At 40.4% G+C, this 11,810-nt stretch overlaps 1 protein-coding gene across 6 annotated transcripts in view; it reads right to left on the bottom strand.

Moving 5' to 3' along the window:
- The window catches only part of FILIP1 (filamin A interacting protein 1), a 121,569-nt gene that overhangs the window by 60,128 nt on the left and 49,631 nt on the right, over window positions 1-11,810 (bottom strand). For all 6 annotated transcript variants that reach the window (XM_035320581.1, XM_035320582.1, XM_035320584.1 and 3 more), the window contains one exon: window positions 758-1,036. In XM_035320581.1, the coding sequence (XP_035176472.1) occupies window positions 758-1,036 (279 nt within the window). The remainder of the gene's footprint in view (window positions 1-757; window positions 1,037-11,810) is intronic.

The raw sequence follows: 11,810 nt of genomic DNA, 5'->3' as shown, positions 1-11,810 counted from the left end.
TCCAATACTCTCCTCTCCTCTCCAATACTCTCCTCTCCAATACTCTCATCTCCTCTCCAATACTCTCCTCTCCAATACTCTCCAATACTCTCCAATACTCTCCAATACTCACCAATACTCTCCTCTCCTATCCTTACCTCTCCAATATTCTCAAAGTACTTATTACTGAGCTGAATAAACATGCAAATCAGGACAACTGAGAAAACTTCCGAGTGAGCATTGCTCCAGGAAAGAAAACCAATGGGCCTTTGCAAGGAAGGGGATGTGCAGAGGGTGCTGGAGGTCAGGTGGGACAGGCAGAGCTTTGGCTGAGACCTGAGCAACACCCATGAGTATGCACAAGGTCCTGGGCAATCTTAAGTCCTTTTCCAGTATTAGAGACTTCTGGATTTCTCCCTTGAATATTTGTATTTAAGATTGTGATTGCACTCACTGTATTTGCTTGTCTTTTTCTGAACCGATTCTCCTGTGGTTGTTCTGTGCCTCTTTTTAAGCATTCAAGACCATCAGATTCCCCTTTCTTCATCATTTCTGACAGGTGTTTGTAATTTCACTTGCTTTGGCAGCTGCAGATAGACATGGTAAATAAAGCAGAACTTAAAACTGTGACTATCCTGGTAGAAACCAGCTAGCACTGCTCCTTATGGTCTTTTGCCTTACACTTGAATGTCACTGTCTCTTTAGCCCCATGATTCCTGGACAGCCTAAAAATATATAGACAAACAGAAAATACAGTTTAAAAAGTTGTTTAACTTACCTGCAGTTCTCCTTCCATTATACTGAGGAGTTTAATCAAGTCCTCTTTAGAGAGCTCTATGGACTTCTTGTTCTTTCGTTCACTAGGCCCAGGTGATCTTGAGTGCCGTTTGACAGTTGCTGAAACCATGACCTCATCTTCCTTCCGATGAGGTTTGTTCTTTTTCTTGGCATCATCCTGGAGTTTTTCGTTCTCTGCATGGCTGATGACAGGCTTGGAATTGGAGAAGTGCCCGTTAGACGAGCTTTCTCCACCTTGGTTTCGGGATCTCATCCCTACCTAGAAAGAAACATAAAGGTGCATTTTATAAACAAAACTATTTACAAAAAGCCACAGCAGAAATACTGTCTTTTGGCAGAACAACAGTCTTCTAAATACAGAAATATACTGTTATGCTGAAAGGAAGGGGGCACAAAACTCAAATATTTTAGTAACTTTGTGTGTGGCAGACAGTGAATACAGAGCATTGACTATAAATTTAATGGAGTCCTAAAGCAAGAGTAACCCTGCTTGTCAGCATTCCAGGACACTGATATGAGCTACAATGTATGGAGCCTAAAGTGATGCAGGAAAATTATAACAAACATTTTCCAGGGTGACCTTTCCAAAAGACAACATTTTGATCATTTGTAATTCACCACTCTGAACAAAACAGCTTGTTGAAATAGGCCCTATTTTTAACATGAGGTTTACTTGAAAGGCAGAAATGTAATTTAAATTTTCAAAAAGTATGTTCCTTAAGTATAAATTCTTTCTGGGAGAGTGGAGTGACAATGCATGATAAGCAATGGTCACTTTATAGTTCCCCTCAGTGAAACATTGGTTTTATTCCAGGTAACTAAGAAAACTTGGGAATGCAGACTAAATCACGTGGTGAACTGCATTTTAGGATAAATACTGCATGAGACTATTAGGCTGCAAGCGTGATGAAGGAAAGCTGAAAAGAAGTTCAAATAAGAAGCTCAAGAAGGCATGAAAACACTAAGAGGTAAATGGGCATAATCAAAGCAGTCCTTCCAGAAGATGAACTATTTCTGCAAAATGTTAGGTCTTGGTTATTGAACACTCACCTCTCTGTTATCTTAAAGCACCTACACTGCATACTTAGGCTATGTCTAGACTAGGACATCAGTGAAGTAAATGTTCCTGAGCTCTGACATTTGACCTTTTGTATTATCAAACTATTTGCAGCTCCTTGGCACACTTCTGGTCAAGGAAAACTGCCACTCTCCCAGCCAGTTCTCATCCCAAACCAGGGATCAGTCCAAAAGACACTGCAGATGCAACCACCCTGCTCTGGAACAGAAGAGCTCATAGTGCGAGCGTGGCCAGGTTGTGCTATTTGACCTCAGGGACAGAATGGGGGCTCTGGGACCGTTTAGTTTACAAGTAGCGTAGCTTTGGTGTCACATAAAACACAGCTGCTAAAATCCTCCTTTCTGTGAATCATCTTCATCAAAGATGATTCCTTCTGCTGGATGCCATTCAGCAATATCAAGTTAAACAACTTGCCCTTGTCTTCAGATTTTTTTTCACAGTTCTTTTCTTTCTTATCTGTCATCCCTTCTTGATTTATCAGCCATGCAACACATTCAACTAAAATTAGCTTAACCTGCCTGTCAGTTTTCTCCTCCTATAACTGTCTCTCCTTTTCCTCCCTTGACCCTGCAGACTTGGCCAGGGAGATTGACACCCCTTAAAATCCCATTTATTCTGTAAGGTTTCATCCCCTGTCACTAACTAACAACACCAAGAGACAGGATGGATTCAACCAGTATTAAAAAGTATTATCAGTATTAAAGAGAGGTACAAAACATACTCAGACATGCTTATATATGTCCATATTTCTATTCCGTGGCCTTTCTGTATTGAGGTAGGTCTTTGTAATTATTGTCTATGCTTAAATGTAGGTGGCCTTGACTGTTATTTGGGATCAGGATATTTCTAACATATAAATAAAAACTTAATAGTGAATTTAGATTTGGTTCAGTGTCAAACTCAGAGGTAAAATATAAGGCAGTGCAAATTTAAATTAAGTTGGTCTCCTAAAAAATTCATCTTACTTGAAATTACTTGTATAGCAGTCAAGGGAAACCATTACAAATTTATGTTGCCTAACTTCAACTTAATTATGTATATGGTCATATCTCCCACTACCTCTATTTTTTACTTAAGCCTCGTTTACCCAAGATAGTCTAAATACTGGAAACATAAGATCTGTACAGGGATGTATCTTGTTTTGGTTGCATAAGTAAAACAAATGGAAGAAAGCTGAAGAAGGGTCTGTATGTCTGAAACTTGCCTGGTTTTTATATCAGTAAATCTAATGAGGAATATTCCTCTGCTTCCAAATCTTCCTTTTCACTTAAATTTACCTCTAGATTTAGTTTGCAGCTTTTTCGTTAGTCAAACAGATGCTTCTCAACATCGCTAATATCGCACATTTTGCTGATAAGGATCTCAAAGCAGCAGATCAGTAGTGATGGGGCAAACCCTAAAATACATTGACTAATCTACTTGGCTAATGTTATGCTGGGCCTGCTAGGTCTTGCTACTTGACGTAGGCCAGTATTATAAATCTCCTACTCAGATTAGACTTGCATTTTGGTAGTTTCACACTCAGCAGGAAGATTGGCTTTTTCTTATCATTGGTTACTCATGTCTTAACTTCATTAATTCAGTGGCATCCAGCCAGCAGCATGAATGAGGAGTGAATTAGACCCAATGTTTTTGAGTGAGAGAGTTTCATGATGAGATTCCTTGCATTGTAGGTCAGCTCCTATCCAAACAATGTGTGATACAGGTATACAATAGCCTTTAACTTCCTGAATGCTTATGCAGTGTGTTTTTCATCAAATAGTTTGGATTAAACACATGAATTACACTTTCTAAAAACAGATCTCCATTATAACCCTGAACAATACCTGAGAACCTCAGGAAATCTTTTAGGTCTCAGGTTTGTAATGGAAAAATAAACATTGTACTATGTTTCCTCTCAGATAGGGCTTTTCAATTTGTTTAACTTTAATGGATTTTAAACTTTCCAACCATGCTTCCTCTCAGGAGAGAGCACTTGGGATTCAAGCTGTCTGTATTTTCTGAGTATTTCCTTCTGAGTCCCTGTGGGCCACAGCCTCCAGCCACTTTCATCTCTTAACCATGGCTTATTTTTCATGGCTTACCGTGAATGGCCTCGTGGCTCTAGAACATCCTACATGTTTTAAGAATAAATATTGCAAGTGTGTCTTACACATGTTTTCCAGTGGAAAACAGATTATTACATTACACTGCTTAGTAACATGTTGCATTAGTGATCTCTCCGTAGAAAGATGACTCAACCTGAAGGTGCACAACTAAATTTAAATTTAACTCATGACGAGTTGAGACACAGTATCCACCTCAAGCATAGCATAATCAAACAGATGCACTTGGGTATGTTAGACTTCATGAAAGCTGGTGTGTCACTCTGTCAAATCACAACTCAAGACAGCCACTTTGATCCACCAGTCCTTGTGGGAGCAGAGATAGCAGGCCATGGAGCCATTTAAAGACTGAGTAGTAGACTATAGGTTTGTAAGCATGCTAATTGAAGAAATGAAAAATGCATATTTAAAATGCACTTTAACTTGGTGTGAATCAATATAGGTAATACAGGCCCACAAGGACAGATGCCAAATTTATTTTTTAACTCATTAATACAGCAGCAGAGTAGCTTAACCAATTGATCTGGAGCTTTGCATCACCCAGCTAATTAGACTATGGCTGTCACTAAAGGAAGTCAAACCTCTGAGTGTTTTTTTTTAAATTTCTTTAGCACTTGTAGGTTTATTTTGCAGCAAGTTCACATCACAGTAAGTGTGGCAGACAGCCTGTTACTCTCAGGGACATTACCCTTAACAGCCTTTCTTTGTGTAAAACCTTGCCAAAATCAATGCAACACTGACACCTACTCTGTCTTCAGTTATAATATTGATACTTTTCCAACGTTACCCAAATGAGAAGGTGTTGTATGCTGAAGCCAGAGATGCAGGTCAACTCAAGCCTAAATAATGACAGAAAGGGCCAAAGTTTTGGTATTGACATAGTAGGAGTTTCAGGGCCAAAATCAATGGCACGATCCAGCTGTTCTGCAGTGCTCTAGGAATGCAAAGCAGCTGTAAGACTAAATGAGATTTAATTGGAGCAGTGTGAAGTAGCCAGAACATACCAGTGATCTTGGCTGAAATACTGTATGTTGGGAATGAGAGCTTGGTAGTATCATTTTGTATATCCATCTGTATGTCTGATAGCATCATGATAAACAAGAAAACTTTCTTACCAGTTGCATGACATTATTTTGGTATGAAAATACCAAACCTCCAAAACTTTGCCTATATGTTGTTTCATCAGGGTTACAAAATTGGTCTGGGGGCACTGCCAGTCTAATGATGGTAATAAATGTCCTCCTCCTGTCCACCCTGATCACATCTCTGTCTTACAGCATTCCTGATCTGCTGAAGAAATAGCTGGTATGATTTTTAATGACTTTAGCATTTAATATTTAATTCTGCTGGTTTTTTTTCCACCCTTCATCATATTGCACATTAAACTGGAAACCTTTCCTAACAGTTGCCAGTCAAACAAGAAGTTTTTATGTGATCAGTCACCTTGATTTCGACATTTATTGGCAACTCATTTCAATATGTGCTCACAGTATTGGTACTTGGCAGGGAAACTTCAGTCTCTCCTCTGCTGCATTTGTCTGTGAAGCTTTAAGCATAAAGGAAAAATGCTATGATTATTTACTTGAGTCTGTATTGTTGTTTTGGGCTCGGGTCCTTTGGTTTTCACAAGTTAGCAATCCACACAAAATTTTATGAAATAACCTTTATGTTAGTTGTACTGACATTGGGAGGAAATCTGTGAGGAATTTGCTGAGTAGGATGTCAGGAGAGGACAGGCTGCATGCTGTTCCAAACTTTTCCCCGGCGACAGCAATTTGTTCTCCCTATAGCTCTGAAATGATGGGTCAGATTAGGCTCTGTTATTTCTGCTATTAGAATCAGATAGTGCAAAAGGGTTCTTTAAACTTAATGTGCAGTCCCTCCTGCTAATTGGACATGCTGATTTTGGCTCTGCAGTGCTTTCCCTTATAATAATAATACTAACAATGTAATAATACAAGAATAAATAAATAAATAATGTTGATTTACAGCCATGATCTGGTTGTTGCCTTTGGCTGTAAATTTGTAGTCTGGAGCTCAGTTGCAGATTTAACTGATTAAGATATCACATAAAAGTGCTGGGTTTCTGACAGACTAACAATTGATGGTAGGGTCAGTGCCATTGTGTTATTTCTGAGTCAAAACTGGAATTATTTCTAAGCTGTGGCTTTGGGAGATACACGATGGGGAACTGCAACTTTCAGCAGCTCTGCTGGACAGGCCACTGGAGCAGGGCAGTGCGCGGTGCACAAGGACGTGGTATGTGGCCGAGATCTCTGCCCAAAGACTGCTGATCTGCAAAGAGCACTAAAAGTGGAAGGTAATTTGAAATATTACCCAAGTGAAGATTGAAGAAAATATTAGTCTGTATCTGCAAGCAATAAGTACCAACAAAAAAAAGACAAAACAAAACAAAACAAAAAGACGGCACCTTCTCAGGCTTCTGGAAGAGAGGAAGATAGGGACACCAAATTGACCTTGTTCTCTGGAAAGTCTTCAGCAAGGACTACTGCAGATGGGGATGGATGCCTTTAGCCCCAAGGGATTCAGATAGACAGAATAAAGGCTACGTGGCCTCAGTAGTGTGGTGGTTACATGAAAAATATTTACAGGCACAACTGTTCATACCACCTCAGAGACTGGTTAGAAGTATTACTGCGAAGGCTGCTTTCCTGAACTCTGCAAGTGTTCACTATTGTTGTTTTGACTGACCTGAAGAAATAAAAAGGATGGGGGGACCAGTGCATTCTCAAAGGAGCTGGTAGGAACTGACGGCTGTGTTGTGCGTAGTTGCTGCACAGAGCAGACGTGTGTCAGGCTCCGGACACTGTGATAGCCAAGCGATGCTGTGCCAAGGAAATGCAGACTTCATTCTTGGTTTGTTTTCACAGATGACTCCAGTGTTTGTTTCAGCCATGCTGGTCAGAGGAGAGTGTCAAACCAAATGACTAATACAATGAAGAACAGAACAAATATCTCCCCTTAGCAGTTCTGGAGTTGCCTGAATTTCTAAACATTCGCAACTGCAGCACTAATCATCATACTCTTTGTCAAAAGAGTCCCCCTGTCTCTTGTCCTCACACACATGACTTATCTGCAAAAACAGAAAATGAGAGGACTGTATTCCTTCTGGACTTATCATACATTATACATGCTCCTTTCATGAGAGCTGCTTGTCCTCATTGTTGGAGATTGCACAGTGGTACCTTGTGAATAGGGACAATTCTTTACTCAGCAAACAGCCTCAATAACCAATCCATAGGGCCTTAATTCTTATACACAAGGAGAGCACTTGTGGCTACTACACAACACCACTGCTACCTTCAGCCTTTCACCTGGTCCACTTGTGGAGCTGGAAAAACACTTGTCACACTGGAGTTAGGATGAGCAGTGCCCAAAAGCACACATGCTGAGCCTCCTGCACCAAAGATGAGATGTTCACATTCATCTTCCTGCTGATACTACCTTCATAGAAGGGTTTACGCTGCCTGCACTGAGAGTGCTGCTCTGCAGGCTCCCTCCCACCCCACAGGACCATTTGCCAGCTGCACCTGCTGCCTGCACTTGGTAGAGAGGGAGAAGGCATGGCATTGCTCGGAGGAGCCTGTTCAGGAAGAAATGCTGCCCCATGACAGACAGCTGTCACGGTGTCTCCCTCACTTCTTGATACACATTGTTCCATGGGCAGAATAAATTTGAGTAGCTTTAATTATCAGAAAAATTGTGAATTTGTCTCTATTATTGCTGTCTGACAAAAATGCAGTGGCTGATTTTAATGCAGACACACATTATTTTCTTCTATCCGGTCACTGCTAGCTCATTATTCCCTAATCTATTTTGGTCAACTTTTCCTTTTATGCTGCTAGCAAATAGGGTAGAACATTAGCAAAGTGATAGCAGATACACTTGTTGAGGTACAGCATGAGATTCTGTAAGGCCTTTTTGTTTTATCAAAGATTTATTTTATGGCTTCTAAAATTGATTCTTGTAACACTGGAGCATAACAGCACATGGATTCTATTCGCCAGTGATTATGTTCATAACAGTTCTTTCACTTGGAAAAAGAAAGGAAGGGGATAAGCGTGTCTTGAAAGAATAAAAGATTTTTGCAAATTCCGTATCCTGGTTCCATTCTGAATAGGTGTAATCTACTTGAAAGCAGAAAAGAAACTCGCAGAGCTAAGAGGAAACCCAGTCATCACTAAGGCAGATTTATACTGTTTTAACACCATTTTCTTAACTCCAAGATAAACTCTTCTCTGGCTAAATTATGGCACAGCTTTACAAAGAACAGAGTTTATGCTGGTATAGTTCCATTAACCTTGTCATTTTCAGACAAACTTGTGGTTTCAGCTGGAATACTTTTTCTTGAGTAATGCATGCTGACCGAACTGAGGAGTAACATAGACTTGTTTCACAGAAATTCATGTTTCTCAGGATTCATCTGGAAAAACATCTTGGATGCATGAGACATGAGGAATGATAAGCTATTAGATCATCATTCAGTCAAAAAAAATAAACTTTTATATATCACCCCATCCATGTTTTGATTACTGTGCTTCCCAGCTGCCAGAAAGTACAAACAGGAGTTGCAGAGAAGCCAGCTCAAGTAGCTGACACCACTAGACAAACATGCCTCTAGGTCTGACGAGGGTTTGGGTATTTATTCTCCAGAGTGGCTGAAAGGGACTGGCCAGGAGCAAGCTAGGTGGCAAGAGTGCTAGCTGCCTGTGGTGCAGCCTTTCTAGCATGTTTCAGCCAGGCTGAAAGAGTTGGGAGGAGGTTGGCTCCTACTCAACCCTCTTCACGGCCTGTTTCCACCCTGCTGGATTGACCTGTGTCCAGGACTACTCCTGACTTGAAGGAATCTTTGGAGGAGATGGCTTCCTGGGACCATGTACCTCATGGCTAGCTGATGGGGCTCAATGTCTCTCTTGAGACATGGCCACCCATGGAGGGCTGGATGAGCACTGTGCCCTGTTGTGGTTCATTGCATCTTCTTTTACAGCTTTCAGACCTTCTGGTTATTCCATTTTGAGTGAAAAATCAAGCCTTGAGCTTCACATGAAGATAAAGCTAGCAATGTCACCATCAGTTTCAGTTTGAACCTACTAAACATTTGTTTTATCATCTGACAGCCAGAACGCGCCTGGAAAATGGTAAGAGAGGTGATGCAGATTAGCTGGACTACCAAAGATTCTTCACTCCTGCAAATGGGTAATCTTTGGTGTTAAGTAAACATTAGTCATTTCTGTTTTGTTGACACCATAGAACCACGCTTACAACCTGCAAGATCAAATATACTGTGGACTCATGAGCCATACCATACCTCTTTTAAGTAGTTTTTAAAGACCACTGCTCCATTATGAGTATATTTTCTGCTTCCAAGGTGGCAGAAAACTGCTAAAGTAGTCACAGACAGGAGCCAGTTGATAATAATCACGGCTTTGTCTCCAAGTCCCTTGTCCCTATCCTTACAGTGACCAATCAAAATACATAAAACCAATGTCACCAAGGGAACACGCCATGGAAAGTAAAGTCAATCTGTCATCCTTGCAATCCTGCCTTAACCTAGAAACGTGTTTTGATAAACCACATGGCAAATAGGGAACACTCTTAGGAAAGGAGGCAACTATTATTAACTTTCTACAAAATCTATTTCAACTTTTCACTTCAGAATGATACTTTATTATAAAATTGACTTGGATTTTAACAAGTGTGAGACAAGACAAAAAGCTAAATGCCCCAAAAGCAAATTTCAGGGTTTGAGTCCAAGAAAGTGTTGCTGTCTCTTGCTGACCAGACACAAATCCTGTTTTCTTTTCAGTAGCTGTGATTTGCATGGCTCTGGTTTCACAGAAGCTAGTAAACAACTATAACTATATTTTACATTTGACTCATTATAATTTCTTTTGTTTTATAAAAATAACCAAAAAGAACTAGGATGTAGATACACTCACAGAGTTTACAGCAAAGGAAAAAAAAGAATTATACAGAGGACCTGTATCTTCTACAAATAGTGTCTCCAAGAGACAACAGTGCAAAAACACATCTGCAGCATCTCAAATTTCAGCTGTCAACCAAAGCAGGGAGCAAGTTCCAAATCTCTTTCAGTGACTTCTTTGTGGGAAGCTTCAGTTGTTGATAGACATAGAGTACCAGCTTGCACATGCATGCCTGGCCTATTGGTGAGAGGTGAATTTAACCCCCTGCTTTAAGCTGGGCTGTGTTCTACCTCCTGACAGGTAGAACTGTCAAGTCTAACTGGTAACAAAACAAGAAGTTAAAAAAAGCCTCTGATGCTAAATCTGCCCTTGAGTTTCATTATCAATTTTGGTGGGTTTACAATAATGTCATTCTTGTTGGGAAAAAAAAAAAAAAAAAAAAAAAGGAATTCTCTGGCTACACACACACTAGAGATTAACCATGGCCAGGGCTTCTCTCTGACTGTGAGGCCAGCTGTCCTGGAAAATCCTTCAGGCTCTTAAACCCTCTTAGCATCCATAACATGCTGGCTGCATCCATACTGCCCACTGGGAATAGCTCCTAGCCTCTGCTGACTCCCAAAACATGCTCTCAAAAGGTTCAGGAGGGAGTTAAGTGGCCAGGCCTCCCATTCACCTCCCAGTATCCGTGCTCATGCCCTGGCACTGCTTAATTTACGGTCTGTCTTTTTCTCTCCTCCACAGCCTGCTTCTTTACAAAAAAAAAGGAAATGGAAAACTACTCAGCTCTGCCCAGGGAAAGTGCAACTCACCATAAATACTAAGTTTACAGAGGGAAAATAAGCTCAGGGTGGTGGGAAAACAGAAAAGAAAACATTTTTGTTTCAATCAAGTTAGGTCAAGGCACGCGAAAGCATACTACTTATTCTGGAGGTGTATTTTTAAGTCTGTACAGATGTACAGCCATTCAGCACTGATCACTAAGAGACACCACAGCTGAAAGAGAGAGAGGTGGCACAACATCCCCACTACACATCAGGCTTCTCCCGGCCTTTGCTGAGCTTGGTGATACAAAATTTGAGCTCTTCTGCTATACATCACTGATAAAAAGACTAGCACCGTGGAGCTCCACAAGCTCTTGAATTATTAAGAACCTTGGCCTTCAGTTGACATTACCATTTGTAAAGAGGTAAAATGAAAGGAGAGTCTTACTTCATTCCTGGCAGTGCCAGCCCAGTGACTGTCATTATTTCCCAGTACTCCTGAAGGCTTTCCACTGACTTAAGAACACGTGAAAAAAAAAGTAAAGGAGTAAATGTCAGCCTGACTGATTTAAATAATACCAATGCCTCATGCTAACAGGGAGAAGCATAAAAACTTTCAGAAAGTTCACCTGGGCATTGAATATGGTCTCATCCGCTTTAATAGGTACCATACATGGAAACCGTATTTAGGTGGCTCTTCTAATGCCTTGGTTTCAAAATCCCTAGATAATTTCTTCACTTGAAAAGAATGAAGTTAAACAGTTATGCTGCATCTACAGGTTGAGCAGATATTGGTTTTTTGAACATCCTCTCACTGTTAATCTGCTCAAATCTTCATTGAGGTTTTTAGTTCACAGCAAAAAAAAAAAAAAAAAATCAGGCTAAGCTGAAAACATAGCATAGCTACCTTGAGTAGCAGAGGAAGAAAGAAAAAAGATGCTAATGAATACCCCGGCATGGTCTTGCATTAACAAAACTGAAATTACTTGCTGCCAGATACACCTTGCTTTAACGTCTGTGACTTCTTAAAATCCAGTTTCAACAGGGATAAAATCTAAGTCAGTTTCATTTGCCTCACTGCAAATAGAAAAGAGAAGAGAAGAGAAGAGAAGAGAAGAGAAGAGAAGAGAAGAGAAGAGAA

The sequence above is a fragment of the Oxyura jamaicensis genome, chromosome 3 (assembly GCF_011077185.1).
Source record: "Oxyura jamaicensis isolate SHBP4307 breed ruddy duck chromosome 3, BPBGC_Ojam_1.0, whole genome shotgun sequence".
Taxonomy (NCBI): Eukaryota; Metazoa; Chordata; class Aves; order Anseriformes; family Anatidae; genus Oxyura; species Oxyura jamaicensis.
This window is presented reverse-complemented; position numbering and strand designations above follow the sequence as displayed.